Raw genomic sequence first — 19,785 nt, forward strand, 5'->3', positions numbered from 1 at the left:
GATGAGAACTTCCGGGCCCCGGGAGACAAAGCATGTTTTATTTGTTTCAAGTTCTGTTGTACATTCGTCTTGTAACTGTTGTTGTAAAGATGCCAGATTTCGAATCTGTTCGTTGTCCAAAGCCTTCATTTGGGCCTCACCAGGAAAGTAGGTCACCGATTCTGTGCAGCCGAATATTAGCCCACATGCTGCAGGTTGGGGCAAAACTTCTACAAATCCCGCAAAGGTTACTTACAAGTGCTGGATCGGTGGGAGTTTTTCTAAATCAAAAAGTGCTTCATAAGATAGATTTTACTCTTGTTCTCAATCCGCCTGTTCCCAAGAGAAAGGAAAAACAGACTTTTCTCACCTTCTGTCTGCACTACAGGCAGTCCTGCTCCAAGGACCTGAGACAGACCGTAACACAGGGAATGCAGGGTTTCAGCTGTGTGTTTGCAAACGAGTCATGTGTGTATTGAATTAAAACCCACCAGGCAGGAGGCCATGTGTGAAGTCCCGGGACAAATCCGCGGCTAAGGAAAGTATTGTAAGAAATTCAGGTCCTGACAGCAATGACAGTGTCGTCGCTGATGTTTGTGGAGTCCCTACCACAAGCCAAGCTCGTTGCTGAGTTTCCTGCAGCATCTCTCATTTTATCCTCACAACCCTGTGAGCCAAGAGCCTCCTTTCAGAGAACAAGGAAGTTTTGGAAGGCTGTGACCCTGAGCCAAGGCTGGCTCACCTGTCTCGGTGGGTTTGTGGCAGGCATTTTTTCCATGCATTATCAGAATTCTGAACCGATAGTTCATAGCTGGCCTCCTGAGGTTGATGAGTCCCCTGAAATCGCTTGCCCCATCTTGCGCTTGGGTGTGTTTCACTGAAGATGGGGTCTGTAGCCTTTAGCAGATTCTCAGAGCTGTCCACAGCCAGAGACAGTGAAATCTTGAGTTCTGTATCAGTACAGGTCCGGAACAGAGCCCGAGGGCTTCTCTGATGATGCAGCAAATGCTGCTCTTGTGTAACGGACTCTCCCTCAGATCCCGTTTTTGTTTCCGTTCAGATGACGCATATTCCTGGTACCAGGAGGTGTGTCTTTCTGGCTCCGCTTGAGAAGCCTCTGATATTGGCCGAGGCCTCCTTTTCCCCCGACGAGAACCTTGTGAGAGGTGCCCTGAGTTGACAGAGGCTCGGGGGGGCCCATGTTGTGACGGACGGTGGAGCATCAGCCCTCAGTCACTGGCTCCACATGTCATCGGAGCGCACTCCATTTCTTACTTTTGTTACTTGATGGGTTTTATTGCATTTCTGGCTGGACAGCGATCATCACAACCCAGCTTCACAGCGTTTCCTTCCCAACCCCCCAGCCCTTCCTCCCGCCCCCCAACCTGTCTCCTTAGGAAACCAAAACGTTTTCAAAGTCTGTGAGTCTGTATCTGTTCTGCAAAGAAGTTCATGGTATCCTTTTTTTAGATTCCACATGTAAGCGATAGCATATGATGTGGGTGTCTCACTGTCTGGCTAATTTCACTTGCCATGATAATTTCTAGGTCCATCCATTCTGCTGCAAATGCCATTATTTCTTTCCTTTTTATGGCTGAGTAATATTCCATTGTGTATATGGACCACATCTTTATCCACTCTTCTGTTGATGGACTCTGAGGTTGTTTCCATGTCTCGGCTATTGTATATAGTGCTGCAGTGAACACTGGAGTACATGTGTCTTTTTGAGTCATGGTTTTCTCTGGATAGATGCCCAGGAGTGGGACTGCTAGATCAAATGGTAATTCTCTTTTTAGTTTTCTGAGGAATCTCCATACTGTTTTCCACAGTGGTTGAACCAGTTTACATTCCCCCAACAATGTAATAGGGTTCCCTTTTCTCCACACCCTCTCCAGTGTTTTTGTCTTGTGTTTTTGTTTTTGGTCTTTTTAGGGCTGCACGCATGGCATACAGAAGTTCCCAGGCCAGGGGTGGAATCAGAGCTGCAGTTGCTGCCCTACGCCACAGCCACAGCAATGCCAGATCCAAGCTGCATCTGTGACATACACACAGCTCACAGTAATACCAGATCCTTAACCTACTGAGCAGGGCCAGAGATCAAACCCGCGTCCTCATGGATACTAGTTGGGTTTGCTACTGCTGAGCCATGATGGGAACTCCATGCAGCATTTATTTTTTGTGGACTTTTTGATGATGGCCATTCTGGCTGGTGTAAGGTGGTACCTCATGGTAGTTTCAATTTGTACTTCTCTAATAATTAGTGATGTTGAACATTTTTTCTTGTGCCTTTTTGCCATCTGTATGTCTTCTTTGGAGATCTTTTGCCCATTTTTTAATAGGGTTTAGATCTTTTGCCCATTTTTTTTTAATTTTTTAATTTTTTTTTTATTTTTGCCATTTCTTGGGCCGCTCCCACGGCATATGGAGGTTCCCAGGCTAGGGGTCGAATCGGAGCTGTAGCTGCCAGCCTACGCCAGAGCCACAGCAACACGGGATCCGAGCCGCGTCTGCGACCTACACCACAGCTCACCGCAACGCCGGATCGTTAACCCACTGAGCAAGGGCAGGGACCAAACCCGCAACCTCACGGTTCCTAGTCGGATTCGTTAACCACTGCGCCACGATGGGAACTCCAAGTTTTTTTTTTTTTTTTTTTTTTTTTTTTTGCTTTTTTAGGGCCACACCCATGACATATGGAGGTTCTCAGGCTAGGTGTTAAATCAGAGCTATAGCTGCTGGACTATACTACAGGCACAGAAACATCAGATTCTTAATCCTCTGAGCAAGGCCAGGGATCAAACTTGCGTCCTCATGGATGCTAGTCAGATTCGTTAACCACTGTGCCATGATGGGAACTCCTTTTTGCCCATTTTTTGATGGGGTTGTGGGTTTTTTTAGATTGAGCTGCAGGAGGTGTTTATATATTTTGGAGATTAATCCCTTGTCAGTTGCTTCATTTGCAAATATTTACTCCCATTCTGTGGGGTGTCTTTTTGTTTTATTTAGGGTTTCCTTTGCTGTGCAAAAACCTTTAATTAGGTTCCATTTGTTTGTTTTTATTGTCATTACTCTAGGGGACGATCTGAGAAGATATTTCTGTGGTTTATGTCAGAGAGTGTTCAGCCTATGTTGTCCTCTGAGAGTTAGTATTCAGTCTTATATTTAGGTATTTAATCCCCTTTAAGGTAATTTTTGTGTGTGGTATTAGGAAGTGTTCTAATTTCATTCTTTTACATGTAACTACCCAGTTTTCCCACTTACTGAGAGAACTGTCTTTTCTCCATTGTATATTCATGTCTCCTTTGTCATAGACTGTAGGTGTGTGGGTTTAATTCTGGGCTTTTTATTCTGTGCCACTGGTCTATATTTCTGTTTTTGTGCCAGTGCCATACTATTTTGACGACTGTAGCTTTGTGGAATAGTCTGAGGTCAGGGAGCCTGATTGCTGCAGCTGTGTTTTTCTTTCTCAGGATGACTTTGGCTATTCTGGGTCTTTTGTGCTTCCAAACAAACTTTAAAATATTTTGTTCTAGTTCTGTGAAAAATTTCCTTGGTAATTTGACAGGGACTGCATTGAATCTGTAGATTGCCTTTAATAATACAGTCAAATTGCCAATATTGATTCTTCTAGTCCAAGAGCTTGGTAGATATTTCCAACTGTTTGTATCATAATTGATTTCTTTCATCTGCGTCTTTTAGTTTTCAGAGTACAGGTCTTTTGCCTCTTTAGGCAGATTTATTCCCAGGTTGCCAATTCTTTTTGATGTGATGGTAAATGGGATTGTTTCCCTAATTTCTCTTTCCGATCTTTCATTGTTAGCATATAGAAATGCTATATATTTCTCCGTATTACTTTTGTATCCTGCAACTTTACCAAGTTCATTGATGAGCTCTAACAGTTTTCTGGTAACATCTTTAGGATTTTCTAGGTATAGTATGTTATCTGCAAACAGTCAGAGTTTTACTTCTTCCTTTCCAATTTGGATTCCTTCTATTTCCTTTTCTTCTCTGATTGCCATGGCTAGGACTTGAAAAACATATAGTGGCAAGAGCAAACATCCTTGTCTTGTTCCTGATGTTAGTCAGAATTCTTTCAGCTTTTCACCACTGAGAATGATGTTCGCTGAGGGTTTGTCATATGTGGCCTTTATTATGTTGAGGTAGGTTCCCACTATGCCCACTCTCTGGAGGGTTTTTATTAGAAGTGGGTGTTGGATTTTATCAAAAGCTTTCTCTGCATCTATTGAGAGGATCATATGCTTCATTCTTCAGTTTCTTAATATGGTGTATCACACTGATTTGCAGATATTGAAAAGTCCTTGCATCCCTGGGATAAGTCTCACTTGATCATGGTGCACGGTCCATTTAATGTACTGTCGGATTCGGTTTGCTAGGATTTTGTTGAGGATTTTTACATCCATGTTCATCAGTGATATTGGCCTTGTAATTTTCGTTTTTGTGGTGTCTTTGTCTGGTGTTGGTATCAGGGTGATGGCGGCCTCGTATAATGAGTTTGGGAGTGTTCCTTCCTCTGCAATTTTTTCGAAGAGTTTCAGAAGGACAGGTGTTAGCTCCCCTCTAAATGTTTGGTGGAGTTCATCTGTGAAGCTATCTGGCCTTGGACTTTTGTTTGTTGGAAGTTTTTTAATCACAGTTTCAGTTTTGGTACTTGTGATCTGTCCGTTCATCTTTTCTGTTTTGTCTTGGTTTCGTCTTGGAAGATTGTACTTTTCTAAGAATTTGTCCGTTTCTTCTAGGTTGTCCATTTTATTGGCACACAGCTGCATGCAGCAGTCTCTTATGATCCTTGGTATTTCTGCGATGTCCATTGTAACCTCTCCGTTTTCATTTCTAATTTTATTGATTTGAGTCCTCTCTCTTTTTTTCTTGATGAGTCTGGCTAAGGGTTTATCAATTTTGTTGATCTTTTCAAAGACCCAGCTTTTCGTTTCACTGATCTTTTCTGTGGTTGTCTTCTTTTCTATTTCATTGATTTCTGCTCTCAGCTTCATGATTTCTTTCCTTCTGCTAACTGCGGATTTTGTCTGTTCCTTTCCCTCTAGTTGCTTTAGGTGTGAAGTTAGGTTCTTTATTTGAGGTTTTCCTGTTTCCTGAGGTGGGCTTGTATGGCTATAAACTTCCCTCCTGGAACTGCTTTTGCTGCATCCCATAGGTTTTGGATTGCTGTGTCTTTGTTGTCATTTGCTTCTAGGTATTTTTTAACTTCCTCTCTGATTTCTTCAGTGATCCATTGGTTGTTCAGTAGCATGTTGTTTAATCTCCAGGTTTTTGTGCTTTTTGCAGTCTGTTTCTTGTTATTGATTTCCAGTCGAATAGTGTTATGGTCAGAAAAGATGCTGGATATGATGTCAATTTTCTTAAATTTACCGAGACTTATTCGTGGCCCAGAACATGATCTATCCTAGAGAATGTTCCATGTGCACTAGAGAAGAATGTGTATTCTGCTTTTGGGTGGAATGTCCTATAAATACCTATTAAGTCCATCTGGGCTAATGCATCATTTAAGGCCTGTGTTTCCTTGCTGATTTTCTGTCTGGATGATCTGTCCATTACTGTAAGTGGGGTGTTAAAATCCCCTGCTATTACTGTGTTATTGTCAGTTTCTCCTTTTCTTAATTTTTTGTAGGGCCACTCCTGCAGCATATGGAAGTTTCCAGGCTAGGGGTCTAATTGGAGCTGCAGCTGCCAGCCTACACCACAGCCACAGCAACCTATATCCAAGCAATGTCTGTGACCTACACCACAGCTCATGGAATTCTGGATCCTTAACACAGTGAGTGAGGCCAGGGATCAAACCTGCATCCTCATGGATACTAGTTGGGTTCATTTCCCCTGAGCCAAAATGGAAACTCCTCAGTTTCTCCTTTTAAAGTTGTTGGCAGTTGCCTTATATGTTGAGGTGCTCCTACGTTGGGTGCGTATATATTTACAATTGTTATATCTTCTTGGGTTGATCCTTTGATCATTATTCAGTGTCCTCCTTTGTCTTTTATAATATTCTTTATTTTAAGGTCTATTTTGTCTGATATGAGTACTGCTACTCCAGCTTTCTTTTGATGTCCGTTTGCATGGATTATTTGCTTCCATCCTCTCACTTTCAATTTGTATGTGGCCCTAGAACTGAAGTGGGCCTCTTGAAGACAGTGTATATATGGGTCTTGCTTTTGTATCCATTCATCCAGTCCGTGTCTTTGGTCGGGGCATTTAGTCCATTTCCATTTAAGGTAATTATTGATATGTATGTTCTTATTGCCATTTTATTAACTGTTTTGGATTTGTTTTTGTTGGTCTTTTTTCTTCCCTTCTTCTCTTGTTCTCTTCTCTTGTGGTTTGATGACTATCTTTAGTGTTGTGTTTGGATTGCTTTTCTTATTTCTGTGTGTATCTATTGTAGATTTTTGGTTTGCAGTTACCATGAAGTTTTGATATAGGAGTCTGTACATATACAAGATTGTTTTACGTTGTTGCTCTCTTAATTTCAAATGCGTCTCCAGTGTCCTGCCTTTGTGCCCTCCTCATCTCATGATTTCTGATTTTGGTGGCATATTTGTGTGTGGATGATTCCCTGCCTTTACTGTGTATATACCTTTACTGGTCAGCCTTGTCATTTTAATATTTTTGTTTCTAGTTTTTGCCTGTTCTTTTCCACCTAGAGAAATTCCTTTAGTATTGTTGTAAAGCTGGTTTAGTGGTGGTGAGTTCTCTTAGCTTTTGCTTGTCTGTAAAGCTTTTGATTTCTCCTTCAAATCTTAAAGAGAGCCTTGCTGGGTTGACTCATCTTGGTTGGAGGCCTTTTCCTTTCATCACTTTAAATCTCTTTCATCATACCACTCCCTTCTGGCCTGCAGAGTTTCTGCTGAAAAATCTGCTGATAACCTTATCAGGGTTCCCTTGTAAGTTATTTGTTTCTTTTCCCTAGCTGCTTTCCATATTTTCTCTTTGTCTTTAATTTTGGTCAGTCTGATTAATATGTGTCTCAGGGTGTTCCTTCTTGGGTTTATTTTATATGGTACTCATTGTGCTTCCTGGATTTGAGTGAGTGGTTCCTTTCCCATGTTAGGGGAGTTTTCGGCTATTATCTCTCCAAGTATTTTCTCTGGCCGTTTCTCTCTCTCTCCTCCTTCTGGCACCCCTATAATGCAGATGTTGGTGCATTTAACGTCCCAGAGCTCCCCTAGACTGTCTTCATTTCTTTCTTTCTTTCTTTTTTTTTTTTTTTTTTTTTTTGTCTTTTTGCCTTTTCTAGGGCCGCTCCCATGGCATATGGAGGTTCCCAGGCTAGGGGTCTAATTGGAGCTGTAGCCACCAGCCTACGCCAGAGCCACAGCAGTGCAGGATCTGAGCTGCGTCTGCGACCTACACCACAGCTCACAGCAACACCAGATCATTAACCCACTGAGCGAGGCCAGGGATTGAACCCAAAACCTCATGGTTCCTAGTCGGATTCATTAACCACTGTGCCACGACGGGAACTCCCTGTCTTCATTTCTTTTCAACCTTTTTTCTCTTTTCTGTTCCACATCAGTGATTTTTGCTAGTGGGTCTTCCACCTCACTTATTCTTTCTTCTGCCTCCTGTATTCTGCTGTTGGTTGCTTCTAATGCATTTTTATCAGTTATTGTGTTTTGCATCTCTGCTTGCTTAATCCTAACTCTTGTATTTCTTTGCTTAGTGTTTCTTGTAATTTATCAATCTTTGCCTCCAGTTTATTTCCAAGATCATGAGTCATCTTTACTATCATTAGTTTAGTCTTTTTCATGGAGGTTGGTAATCTCCAGATCACTTAGCTGTTTGTCTGAGGTTTTTTCTTGCCCCCTTATCTGAGTCATGATTCTCTGACTTTTCATTTTGTATAGATTTTTGGTGTGGTCTCTTTTTTGCATACAGTAGGGTTGTGGCCTCTATTGCTTCTGATGTCTGCACCTCTTGTGGCTGAAGCTGGAATGGGGGTTGCTGGGGCTTCCTGATGGGAGGGACTGGTGCCTGCCCACTGGTAGATGGAGCTGATTCCTATCCCTCTGGGGATAGGCTTTGTCTCTGGGTGAGATTAGAGAGGGCTGTATGCCTGGTGGGGGGGAGTCTTAGGCAGCCTTTGCTGATAGCTGGGGCTATGATCCCACCCAGATTATTGTTTGGCCTGAGGCTTCTCAGCCCTGATGGGTGGGGCCAGATTTTTCCAAAATGGCCACCTCTAGGGGAGCACACGCTGATGAATATTCCCGAGACCTCTGCCTCCAATGCCCTTCCCCCACAATGAGCCAGTCACCCATTTTCCCAGGATATCCTCCAAGAACCACAGTCAGGTCTGACCCAGATTCCTGTGGAGTCTCTGCGTTGCCCTGGGACCCAATGCACATGAAAGCCTGTGTGCGCCTTTCAAGAATGGGGTCTCTGTTTCCCCCAGTCCTGTGGAGCCTCTCTGCACAGGCCCTGCTTGCCTTCAGTACCAGGTGCTCCAGGGGCTCCTCCTCCCAATATCAGATCCCCAGATGTGGGAACCCAGTGTGGGGCTCAGAACTCTCCCTCCTGTAGGTGAGTCTCTGTGATACAGTTACCTTCCACTCCGGGGCCACCCACCCGGCAGGTATGGGGTTGCTGATGTCACCTCATCACCTTCCAACCGTCTTGATGTGGTCTCCTCTCTGTCTTCTGGAGCAGGATGTGGGTTTTGGATAGTTTGCCGTCTACTTGGTTGAAGGTTGTGATTTTGTTGCTTTTATGAAAGAAAGTGAGCTCCCGTCCTTCTACTCCACCATCTTCATTCCCTCTCAGCAAACCACACTTTAAAAGGCACTAACGTGACATGGGTTGCTATAATTTGGGAGTTTAGCATTGTTATTTTAAATTGGATCTCTCTACTGACAGCTTAGGTTGTAGGAGTTATGCTTAAAAACTTTAAATCTTATGTTTCCCCAATCCTGCTACATAATTTTAGACTCTTCAAACATAGCCTGTTACTGTACTAAATTGATATTTCCTTAAGTCTGAGTCTTTGAAGCATATTTCGTTTTAAATAGAGTACATTTTAATTTCTGATGAGCTGCAAATATTTTTTTTAGATGTTGGGGGTTACCAAACATCTTGAATCATAAAGAAAATATTACAGTGTAGTAGTTGAAGGTTTGTATGTGTTTCCAACTTGCTCCTTGTGCCACAAACTCAAGACAATGTGGCCATTTTCTCGCCAGTGACATGTCACATCTACTTCAGCAGCCAATTTGTCCATGTTGGTCAGAATTAGGTCCAGAATAGCAGTTTCCCTGGTTGCTTCCTCTATTTTCTAGGAAACAAAATTGCCTGCCGGGCAAGCCAAGCCCTTGTCAGATACTCGGGTTTTAGCTCCGTGAGATGTTTTATTGGTCTGGACTTGTTAGGTGGCAGGAGCTCAGCTCAAAGGACATCAGGTGAAAGGGGACTGATGAGCTCGCCAACCTTGATAGCATCCAGGAGCAGCGGAGCCAGGCTGAGGGCCCCTGGGGGCAGCAGGTGGTCTCCCCTGCTTCTTTTTTGTGCACAGCCTTGTGCTCTCCTGATCCAGACTCACTGCCTCCCTGTCACGGGGAGGGGCATGGCCAGCTGCTGGGCACCATGGGCCCAGTGGCACAGCTTTTCCCGCAAAGTTCAGCAGAGGAGGCCCGAAGGCACTTGGGACCCTGACTTTGGTCACATGCCCGCACCCAGGCTGGGGCAGGGAGACAGCGATGGGCAAAAGCGGGCAGAACCCCCAAGCTCCCAAACTCCGGACCCCGTCTGAAGACAGAGACAACCCTAGGCTCCCCCACCAGACTCTTGGGGGTGCAGTGAGCAAAGGCACAGGGAAGGCTTCGCATAGAGCCTGGCTCCAGCGGCTCCACCAGTCCCGGTGCTACCGTCCAGGGCTCTTGGCCTCCTTGATCAATAGAAATTGAGAAGGGGCCAGACAGGAAAATCCAGTCAAGGCTTTGTTGGGGCCACTGCTGCCGTGAAGGGAGTGAAAACAACCACAGGCTGCCCTGCTTGCTCCCCAAGGTGGGGACAAGCTGGTTCCTTACATGGGGCACAGGTAGGGGCTGGTCCAGGTCTGAGGCCGGAGGGGCGCTTAGGTGGGCTGCCCGCCCCTTCGGTGGTGGCGTGTGCAGGGAGCATGCAGAGGACTCTTTTTGCTCGTGAAACACTGCTTTGGTTCTCAGCTTTTCAGAAGTACCGGTTGGGGGAGTTCCCGTCGTGGTGCAGTGGTTAGTGAATCTGACTGGGAACCATGAGGCTGCAGGTTCGATCCCTGGCCTTGCTCAGTGGGTTAAGGAGCCAGTGTTGCCGTGATCTGTGGTGTAGGTCGCAGATGTGGCTTGGATCCCGTGTTGCTGTGGCTCTGGCCTAGTAGACTGGTGGCTGCAGCTCTGATTCGACCCCTAGCCTGGGAACCTCCATATCCCGCAGGAGCGGCCCTAGAAAAGGCAAAAACAAAAAAAAGGAAAAGTGCCGGTTGGGTTTTTAGTTTTTTGGGTCTCGTTGCCCATGATTTCCCCGGCTCTGCGTGTACACAGTTATTTTTAGCCCCTTGCTCTTCGCTTGTGTGCTGTTGTTGGAGGAGCAGATTTTCCAAGCCCAGCCTTGCAGCCACCGCAGCACAGTCCCAGGTCCCGGCCTGTGTCACAGGTCATGGTACAAACACCCCGTCCTGTAGAAACGGCTGTTCCCCCTGAGCCAGGCGCTGAGGAACGCCGGTTACTGTCGGTAGTCTCGTCACTGTTAATAGGGCTGAGCAGCGGGCTGGGCACAGCTTCACTCATTGCTGTTTTTCACTCGGTTACTGATATAAAGTGTGTATATAAGGCCTGGCACAGGCACTCTCTAAATAGTACGATATTACTCTCTAAAAGTTACGATAATGACAATAAGGATAATAATACTTAGTGCCTGACACACATGGGATGTGCTGTCCTTACTCTTAGTGGGAATGGCCCGGCCCCCCGGCGCCCTCCCTGGTGCCCAGCCTCCCAGGACCACTTCGCTCCATCCAGCCCTTTAGGAAGCTTCCATCCCCCCTTGGTCGCGTCAGCGCCAGGCAGGCTGGTCTTTTTCGCTTCTCCTGTGGTGTCCCCGTCCCTGGGCACAAGCCCCACCTTCCAGGAGGGTGTCCTGGCGGCCGAGCCAGGCTTCTGCCCAGCGAGTGCACCTGCCCGGCCAGCCCTCTGTTGCCTGTGCCCCCGCCTCAGCCAGGCTCCGGCGCTGGGAGTAGGCGAGTAAACACCACCCGCCCCCTCACATCTCTGCAGGACTCCTGTCCTGTCACCCACCTAGATCCCAGCAAATGGGGAGTTTTCGTAGGCGGACGGGAGATAATGATGACAACAGGGCCTCCTCTCGCAGACACTGTTCTCAGCACCGTACACGTATTAACCCATCAATCTGCACCACAAACACACACGCCAGGCACCGCAGCCCTCCCCGTCTCACGGATGGGGAAACGGGGCACACAGACGTAGCTGACTTGGTGTCGACGATGCAGCTGGGAAGTCGTGTCGCCAGAATTGGAACCCCTTAAGGACATCACATTAAAGGGAGTTCCCGCCATGGCTCAGTGGTAATGAACCTGACTGGTATCCATGAGGACGCAGGGTCCATCCCTGACCTCGCTCAGTGGGTTGCGGATCCAGTGTTGCCGTGAGGGCTGGTATAGGTCGCAGACGCGGCTTGGATCTCACATGGCAGTGCCTGTGGTGCAGGCCAGCAGCTGCAGGTCCGAGTCAACCCCTAGCCTGGGATCCTGCAGAGACAGCCTCACGTGTGGTCAGGATTGCCCGGTGCCCACAGTTGTGATGGTGATGATGTGGTTGTTACATGTCAGTGTCAGCAGAAGGGCTCGCTCCTCTCCCCCCGCTGAGGCTGGAACCTTAGGAACGGAGGGAGCAGAGGGCCGGTGGGCTGCAGAAGCTGTCCCCCAGTGACGGGTGGGGCAGGGCCTTTTTTTTTTAATTGAGGTCAGAATCACGTAACAGAAAGTTAACCATCTGAAAGCAAACAGCGCAGTAGCTTTTGGTACATTCCCAGTGCTGCGCTCCCCCGACCCCTGTCTGGATCCAAAACATTTCCCCACCCGCGAAGGAGACCCAGAGCCATTAGGAAGTTGCTCCCCATTCCCGTCCCTGGAGCGCCCCCTCTCCCCCCGGCAACTACCAGTCTGCTCTATCTCTTGAGATTTACCTCTGTGGGATATTTCGTGTAGATGTAGCCTTTTGTGTCTGGCTTCTTTCCCTTACGTAATGCACCCTTCTTTCCGGATGCACCCACACTCTACCAGGCATCAGTGTTTCCTTGCTGTTCGTGGCTGAGTAATATTCCATCATATGGATACACCACATTTGTTTATCCAGGTCGAGGATTTAAAGAAGCCATTCCACGGTCCTAGCAAGACTGTGTCGTAAAGGCAGAAATCAGAAACCTCACCCTGTTACAATCAAGAGAAATCCAGGGGAGAAACCTAACACTCCAGCTGAGATCAGGGACTGAAAACTGAAATGCTTGCTTGAATGAGCGAGAAGGGCTGGAGGCAGACAGGAGGGAGGGTCCCTGGCTACCTGCAGGGTCTAAAGCTTTCATGTTCAAAAATACTTTAAGAAAACAGGAGTTCCCGTCGTGGCGCAATAGTTAAAGAATCCGACTAGGGACCATAAGGTTGCGGGTTCAATCCCTGGCCTCGCTCAGTGAGTCAAAGACAAAACCAAACCAAACCAAAAAAACCACTGTGTTGGCCAAACAGAACCTGCAGGGTGGGCCAGTTTCCATCCCTGCTGTGTCTGTAAGCCTGGCTGGGCTTCTGGAAGCCTATGGCATCAGCTCCAGCTTTGGTATTAAAATCTTGACAAATGCAAAAAAATCCCGTGTTGGCAAATTGAATTTCAAGGTCTGGCAGAGCTGGGTGGGTTCCCCGACCTTAAGTAATCCAGCATGTTACAGGGGTGGGGTGCGCTGTAGCCAGTCAGAGATGTGACTGAAGGCTGACTCTGCCGAGGATTAAAAGCAGTCTCAGTGCCCGGCCGAGGGACAGCTCGGGAGATGTAGATTTTGTCTCCGAGTCAGCTGACACAGAAAGAGCGAATCCTTCACTTCCCTAACATTTGCAGGAGGTTTTAACTGCAGAAGCTGGTATTAGGAGCCACAGTCTCCAAGGATGAGCGTACTTCTGGAATCAGGGGTCAAATAAGCAAAAGTGTTGAATTCTTACACCTGAAAGGGTTCTGTCTTGTGTTTTTATCCTGTGACATTCCATGGGAACAGACTGGGAGTGTTAACCGGTCTTAACTGGTAAGAATCACACATCTTAGCCCAGCCTAAGAGTCATAAATCACCTGGGGAGCTTGTGAAAAACTGCAGATATTCGGGCCCCACCTCTAGGAAACTGACTTCAGGGGGCCCAGGAATCTGCATTTTCCCGGGTGCTGGACAGGTGGTGCCCCGGTCACATTTTTACAGACCCCCAAGCTGCTGAAGATTCTCGGAGACACTCGGTCTGGAATTGGAGCTGTCCGATCCGAGTCTGGATGGTACCGGTCGTCCGAGTCTCTGAGACCAGCTTGGAGGGTTCCTTTGGCCTAAAAGAGAATTTCATGCGTTGCTTCTGTTTATTTGTTTGCTTCACGTGTGTTAGGTGATTAAGAAGCTACAGTCCCTGCAGGTATATCTGTAGGTGAAACAAATGTGAATCCTGCTACTTATAAAATTTACATTCTCGGCAAGATTGTTGGATAGGAGCAGATAATTCTTTTCTTCTCTAAAGAGGGCCTGTTAGTGTGGAGACCGGATCTCGAGGGGTTTGGGGGGCATAGGAAACATCTGTTGGGCTAACTACCACGTGACGTGTCTCCTGGACAGCATCCCTGCTAAGCGTTTAGCTCCCAGTGTCTGCCTAATTACCTGCACCGACAGGAAGCTCACTCTCAGAATGAACCCCTTCCATCTTAAGACGTTAAATTCTCCTTCCCTGAAACTTTGGCCCTTAGCGCCTTTTCTGAAAGTTTTAAAATATCCTGAATCATTTCTACGCAATTTTGAAAGGTTACTTTACAAAACATGGGCTGTGTTCTTTGCCTCGTACAGTATATCCCTGAGCCCATCTTAGATGGTACTTTGTACCCCCTGCCCTTAATCCTGGTTCTGCTTCCTGAGAGAAGATAATCTCTCAGCCGGGGGAGAGGCGTTAAACTGTAAAAGCCTTCTCACCATTCTGTGCTGTCTTGTCTTCTGCACGGAGAAGACCCTGCCTTAAGACCTAGTTTGGGTGCCTCTCTGCTCTGGTTACCATCGTCCTGTGGGTGCAGAGAGCTCTGTCTCTGAAAAACACAAAGATAGGATCCAGCCGGGGGACGGTTCATTTCTGAATCAAGTTCTCTTTTCCGCGGAGAGTGTTGGGGTGAGAAGCCTTGACGGTCGGACTCTGCAGACCATAGGCTCACAGGCGTCTTCATGAGGCAGTCGTCTTTTCTTACATTCATTTATCTAAGTTGATTGCTCACTTCCAACAAATTCCTTCCCTCTCTTATTTAAATGATGTACTGCTAACACCCAAACTTTTGATGTTTAAAAAATTTCTAGTCAGCTACAGTTTATTTCTCCCCTCCCCGCTGACTTCTTAAATTTTAAAAAAGACAAAACCAAAAAAACCCCCTGCTTTCCCGTATGCAGAAGGCTGAAGCCGTTTGTGGCTCAGCCTCCTTTGGGAACAGATGGGTCAGTGGCGCCGGGAGGCCGTATGGCCCCGCCCCTGAGACATCATCGCCCCGCCCAGGAGGCATCTTTGCCCCGCCCCGCCCCACCCCGGGAGACCCTCTGCCCAGCCCTGTACCTGCTTATGCCTTTTCGCTGAAGCTCACGACCTTCTCAGACATTGTGTTCACCTCGTGAACACAGTGACCTGCAGCGTGGGCTTCCTGCCGGAGCCATTGCCATAAACCACTCCCGGTGGGTTCGGAGACCCAGAAAATGCTCCCGGCAATTCCTCAACGCCGGGGCCGCCCCCCACCCCCTGGTGGTGGCCACACCCCGAGGTTGCTGGAAGGGGCCATGGACCCAGAGGCCCCCTGCTGGGCTCTGAGCGCCACTGCACGTGATCTCGGAAGGCGAGCCCCCCTTCCCCAAATGCACATCTGGCCTCCAGGGAGAATTTGGGGGATGAGCATCGTCTCAGGGCCCAGCTCCTTGGACTCAGATGAAGAAAGTGGGCCGGAGCCGAGCCCCTGAGGCCTCCCTCCCTCGCGCCCCTGCTTCCTCCCCCTCGCTCCTGGCCTCACTGTTCCTCCGGACCACCCCCCACCAGGCTTAGCCAGCATCCAGCCCTAGGGCTTCCAGGCAACAAACCGTAATGGAAACTATAGTCTAAAAACAAAGTCGGACACAGATGCCGTCTGGGTGCTCAGGCATGTGGCCGTTTGTGGTTCCAAGAGCCCTGGCACCGGAGGGATAACGTGTGCCTGGTTTTCCGTCTCATCCAGGACACCTGTTCCTTCTTTGGGGAATGTGTAATATTTGGGGCCGCTTCTCAACATGAGACCAGCCACCTGTTGCTCATGCCTTTCCAAATTGGCCTCTCGAGTTTGGGGCTGGCCAGCTGGACCCTCACCCGCAGGAAAATGTGGGCAGTCGCATAGCCGAACGTGAAGAGTCTGAAGTCTCTTAGGGATCAGCAGCAGATCAAGACTTAGGGCCCGAAAGCAAGACACACGGCACGACACGCCCGCCCTGTAAATACGATCCCTCTGGCAGGCGGTCAGAAGCCTTTGAAGAGAAAGGAAGGCCGACTTCACGGCCGTCTGTCCTTTACTGAGCACCTGCTCTGTGTCACTCACTGCCAGCTGCCTGCTCATGCCCTCACCCCACCGACATGCACAGGGCCGAGGGCAGAGTCCTCTGCGGATGCGGTGCCGCAGAAGGTCCCGCGGTAGAGAAAGGCCAGCTCCCCCAAAAGGAGCTCTTGATTTAGTCGGGATGATAAGTCCACCAGCCCCTGTATTTTAAGGCCTGTGTTGGGAGAGAGACAAGGGACCATGGACCACAGAGGAGCGAGGAGGCCGTCCCCGCCGGCAGGTGAGAAGGTTGGCAGGAGTTGGCGCGAGCCTGGCGGACGGGCAGGCTTTGGAGAGCAGCAGGAGTGTGGGTGGTTGACTCGATGCAGCAGCAACGACCCGGGGAACCAGGGGTCCTCCTGGCTGCTGCCGGGGGGTAAATGGAGGTGGGGGATGGGGGAGAGCTAAATTCCGGTAGGGGTGCAAGGTCTGAGCCCTTGTTATTTTCCTGGCCCCGTAGGTTCTGAGGTCTGGCACCCCATCTGCAAGCAGGCAGCGCGGGCAGAGAAGAAGTTAAAGGTAAGCCAGCCAGTGGTGACACCAAGCCAGCCACTTCCAGCCCGCATTGGGGGCACCGTGCTTTGCTCGTCCCTTAGCGTGTGCGCTTTCAAACAGCTGCCTGTACCCGTGGGTCTTCCATCACAGGGACGCCCCCTCATAGGGTTCCGAAGGGGCCAGGATGCGGCCGTAGCAGCACCTTGGAATCTGCCCAGAACCGAGGGGATGCGCGTTTTTAGTGTTTCTGGGGTGAGCTTATGTCCCAAGGTGGTGGCCTCGCCAAGGCGCACACGCCAGCGGTCTCCCCCCAGCCTGAGATCGTGTATTAACGATGCTGGTTGGAATTGTCCTGGAAAGAGATAGTGAGCAAAGCGTCTTCACAGCCACTGTCGGATTTGATTCCTTTAACCCCATAGGGCAGTTGGGTGAAGAATTTTCTCTTCGCTTTGCTTTGGGGAAAACTGAGGCCTCAGGAGGGAGGTGACATGCTCGCAGTAATGCAGCCAGCGTCCCCAGATACTCGCTGGGCCGGTGAGGTCCTGTGTCCCTAATCTCTGTGCTCTGACAAGTACCAGGAAGTCCTGGGCGGCTGGGTTCTTGATCCAAGAACTGCGGGGGGTGGGGTGGGGGGGCGCAGACCTGAGTCCTTGACACCGTGGAGGGGGAGACTGGGGCTGTGTCCTGGGGGCCCTCCTCCATCTCCAGGCGTCTCTCCACACTCTGGCCCCGATGTCACCTCAGCCCCTGGGACTCTGTTAAGCTTATACATGCTAGAGTCTCAATTAAAAATGCATGTGTAGGAGTGCCTGTCATGGCGCAGTGGTTAACGAAGCCAACTAGAAACCATGAGGTTGTGGGTTCAATCCCTGGCCTTGCTCGGTGGGTTAAGGATCCCGCGTTGCTGTGGCTGTGGTGTAGGTCGGTGGCTACAGCTCCGATTCGACCCCTAGCCTGGGAACCTCCATATGCCGCAAAAGACAAAAAAAAAAAAAAAAAAAAAAAAAAAAAAAAAATGCGTGTGTACAGTTCTGACCAGCTGGTTAAACATTCTCTCTCCGGCCGTCTTGTCTCTCTCGTTTGTGAAAGAGCTGGTCTGTTGATGCATCAGTTTTTGAGCCGTGAGGTTTTCCCGTCTCTTCTTCAGCCTCCCCCGTTAAGGAGACCTCGCTGTCCTTCTCTTCCTGCTTCCTCCTCCCTGTTGGCGTTTCTCAGACATCAGTTAGCCGGCCACAACCGTGTTGCTTTTTGCTCTGTGTACCACCTGTATCATGGGTATCACCTGTTTTTTCCTTTAACTCAGCTCACTCCTTTTTACTTAATCAAACTTATTTTCAAATGAAACTTTCTATCACCAGCGTTCCCACTGTGGCTCAGCAGGTCAAGAACCCGACTAGTATCCACAAGGGTACAGGTTCGATCCCTGGCCTCCATCAGCGGGTTAAGAAGCTGTGATGTAGCTGCAGATGCGGCTCGGCTCTGGCTTGGCCGTGGCGTAGGCCGGCAGCTACAGCTCTGATTGGACCCCTAGCCTGGGAACCTCCATATGCTGCAGCCCTAAAACACAAAACAAAGAAAACACCTTTCTATCACCACATGGAAAACCTATATTACTTTCTATAAATAGAAGTAATAAATAAATTCATTGAAAAATGAATATTTCATAAGAGTAACTTTTAGAAATTCTGGATAGATTGTATTGCCTGTATTCTCTTTGTGAAAAGCAAAGCAAAGCAATGGTAGGGGCAGAATTAGCACCTGTTGAAAGGTCTTGGGTCCAGGCGGAGACTTCCTCCTGATTTAACCAGGAAGACGGAAAGAAAGGCTACCGTTTCCCTCCCGCTCTGTGGCTCCGTGTTACCGGCGTCTCTGCCCGAATTCACCTCCCCGGAGTCACACCCGTCCGTGATCAGCCGTCAGGAACCAGTGCTGCGAGTCGCCGCAGGCCGCTTTCAATCAGAGGAAAGGAGGTGGGGAGGAGACGGGGTCCTTCGCAGCGGGGAGTCGGGAGCCCTAACGCCGCAGGGTTTCCCCCTGGCTTTCCAGGCTCTGAAGGGTTAACCACGGCACAGCCTCTTGGCCGTAGCAAGAAGAACTCAGTTCTGTTCTGTTGAGGGAGCAGCTCATCCATCATTCCCATTGTTGGGAGAAAGGTTTTGTTTGTTTTTTAGGGCCGACCCTCGACATATGGAGGCTCCCAGGCCAGGGGTCGAATCGGAGCTGCAGCCGCCGGCCTGCACCACAGCCACAGCCACGCCGGATCCGAGCTGCATCTGCCACCTACACCACAGCTCACGGCAACGCGGATCCTTAACTCACTGAGTGATGCCAGGGACTGAACCCATGTCCTCATGGATGCTAGTCGGGTTCAATACCACTGAGCCACGATGGCAACTCCCAGAAAAAGATTTTTGAAGTTTCTCACTTGTTCAATGTCGTTTGCAGCGGATACGCCGTAGAAAGAATCAGTACTTTTACATTTTGTATAAATGAACTGCTCAGGAATGATACCAATTTTACTGTTTTAGAGTAAATATGTTATTGACTGGGATAAGCCAAAATGAAAGGTTTTCTGAGTAACTGCCTATCTAAAAGTAGCCAATGACAGATGTGTAAAAAAAAAAAAAAAATCTGTGCCACAGCCTGAAGCTCTGTGCATTTCTGGTTTCATTTATACTCAGGCATTGATTAAAAGGGCAGAGAACAGGGTGGAAACAGCCGGCTGGGGCTCCCTGAAGAACTGCCCCCGGCCCCGCCGGGCGAGCACGCTCTCACCTCTGCCCCGTGTCTCCCCCAGCACAGGCGCACGTCTGAAACGTCCATCTCACCCCCGGGATCCAGCATCGGGTCACCCAACCGAGTCATCTGCGTACGTATCCCTTTGCAGCCACCGACGGGCCTCACTCACCCCCAGGCCTGGCAACGGAAGAGCGTCTAAGGCCAGCCCTCCAGCCGGTAGCTGGTGTGTTCGGTCACCTGCCAGGTGCTGGGCCAGGTCCCGAGGGACAGTGGGGGACAGGGACGCCATGGGCGCTGCCCTCACGGAGCCCGCAGGGGTCACGTCGTGGTCATTGGCAGCCCTGAACCCAGTGCCGCGTGCTCCTCCCGGGGCGAGAGGAGAATTCGGAGCAGGGTGCATTCGCGGCGGCCGGGGTGGGATGGCGTGGGGCGTTGGTGGTGTGTCCTAAAGAGGCAGAAAGGGGGGAGAAGCCACGAGAGCCTGAAAACACGACCATGAGGGATTTGCAGACCTGGAGAAGGGCTTCCTCCCTCCCCGGAGCCTGCAAACCCGGAGACGCCACCCGTTTGCGGGGACGCGGCAGAAGGGACAGCAGTTCAGTTAGAGGCCCTCACAGGCCCCTTGGACGTGTCGTAGGTTCATTCCTCAAGTGCATACGGAGTGGCTCCCCCAGGCAGGGCTGGGCTCTGGTGCTCGGCGCCCACCTGCGGCCTGTCCTCATAACACGGACGC

The 19,785-nt window shown here is 49.2% G+C and overlaps 1 protein-coding gene across 22 annotated transcripts in view; it reads left to right on the top strand.

The window, feature by feature from the left end:
• ABLIM3 (actin binding LIM protein family member 3) overlaps nucleotides 1–19,785 on the top strand; it is a 163,030-nt gene that overhangs the window by 102,318 nt on the left and 40,927 nt on the right. For 19 of the 22 annotated variants that reach the window (XM_021084998.1, XM_021084989.1, XM_021084996.1 and 16 more), the window contains 2 exons: nucleotides 16,279–16,337; nucleotides 19,111–19,182. In XM_021084998.1, coding sequence (XP_020940657.1) covers nucleotides 16,279–16,337; nucleotides 19,111–19,182 — 131 coding nt within the window. The remainder of the gene's footprint in view (nucleotides 1–16,278; nucleotides 16,338–19,110; nucleotides 19,183–19,785) is intronic. The other 3 variants (XM_021085003.1, XM_021085002.1, XM_021084991.1) reach the window with 1 other exon arrangement.

This window comes from Sus scrofa, chromosome 2, assembly GCF_000003025.6.
Source record: "Sus scrofa isolate TJ Tabasco breed Duroc chromosome 2, Sscrofa11.1, whole genome shotgun sequence".
NCBI classification, from domain to species: Eukaryota; Metazoa; Chordata; class Mammalia; order Artiodactyla; family Suidae; genus Sus; species Sus scrofa.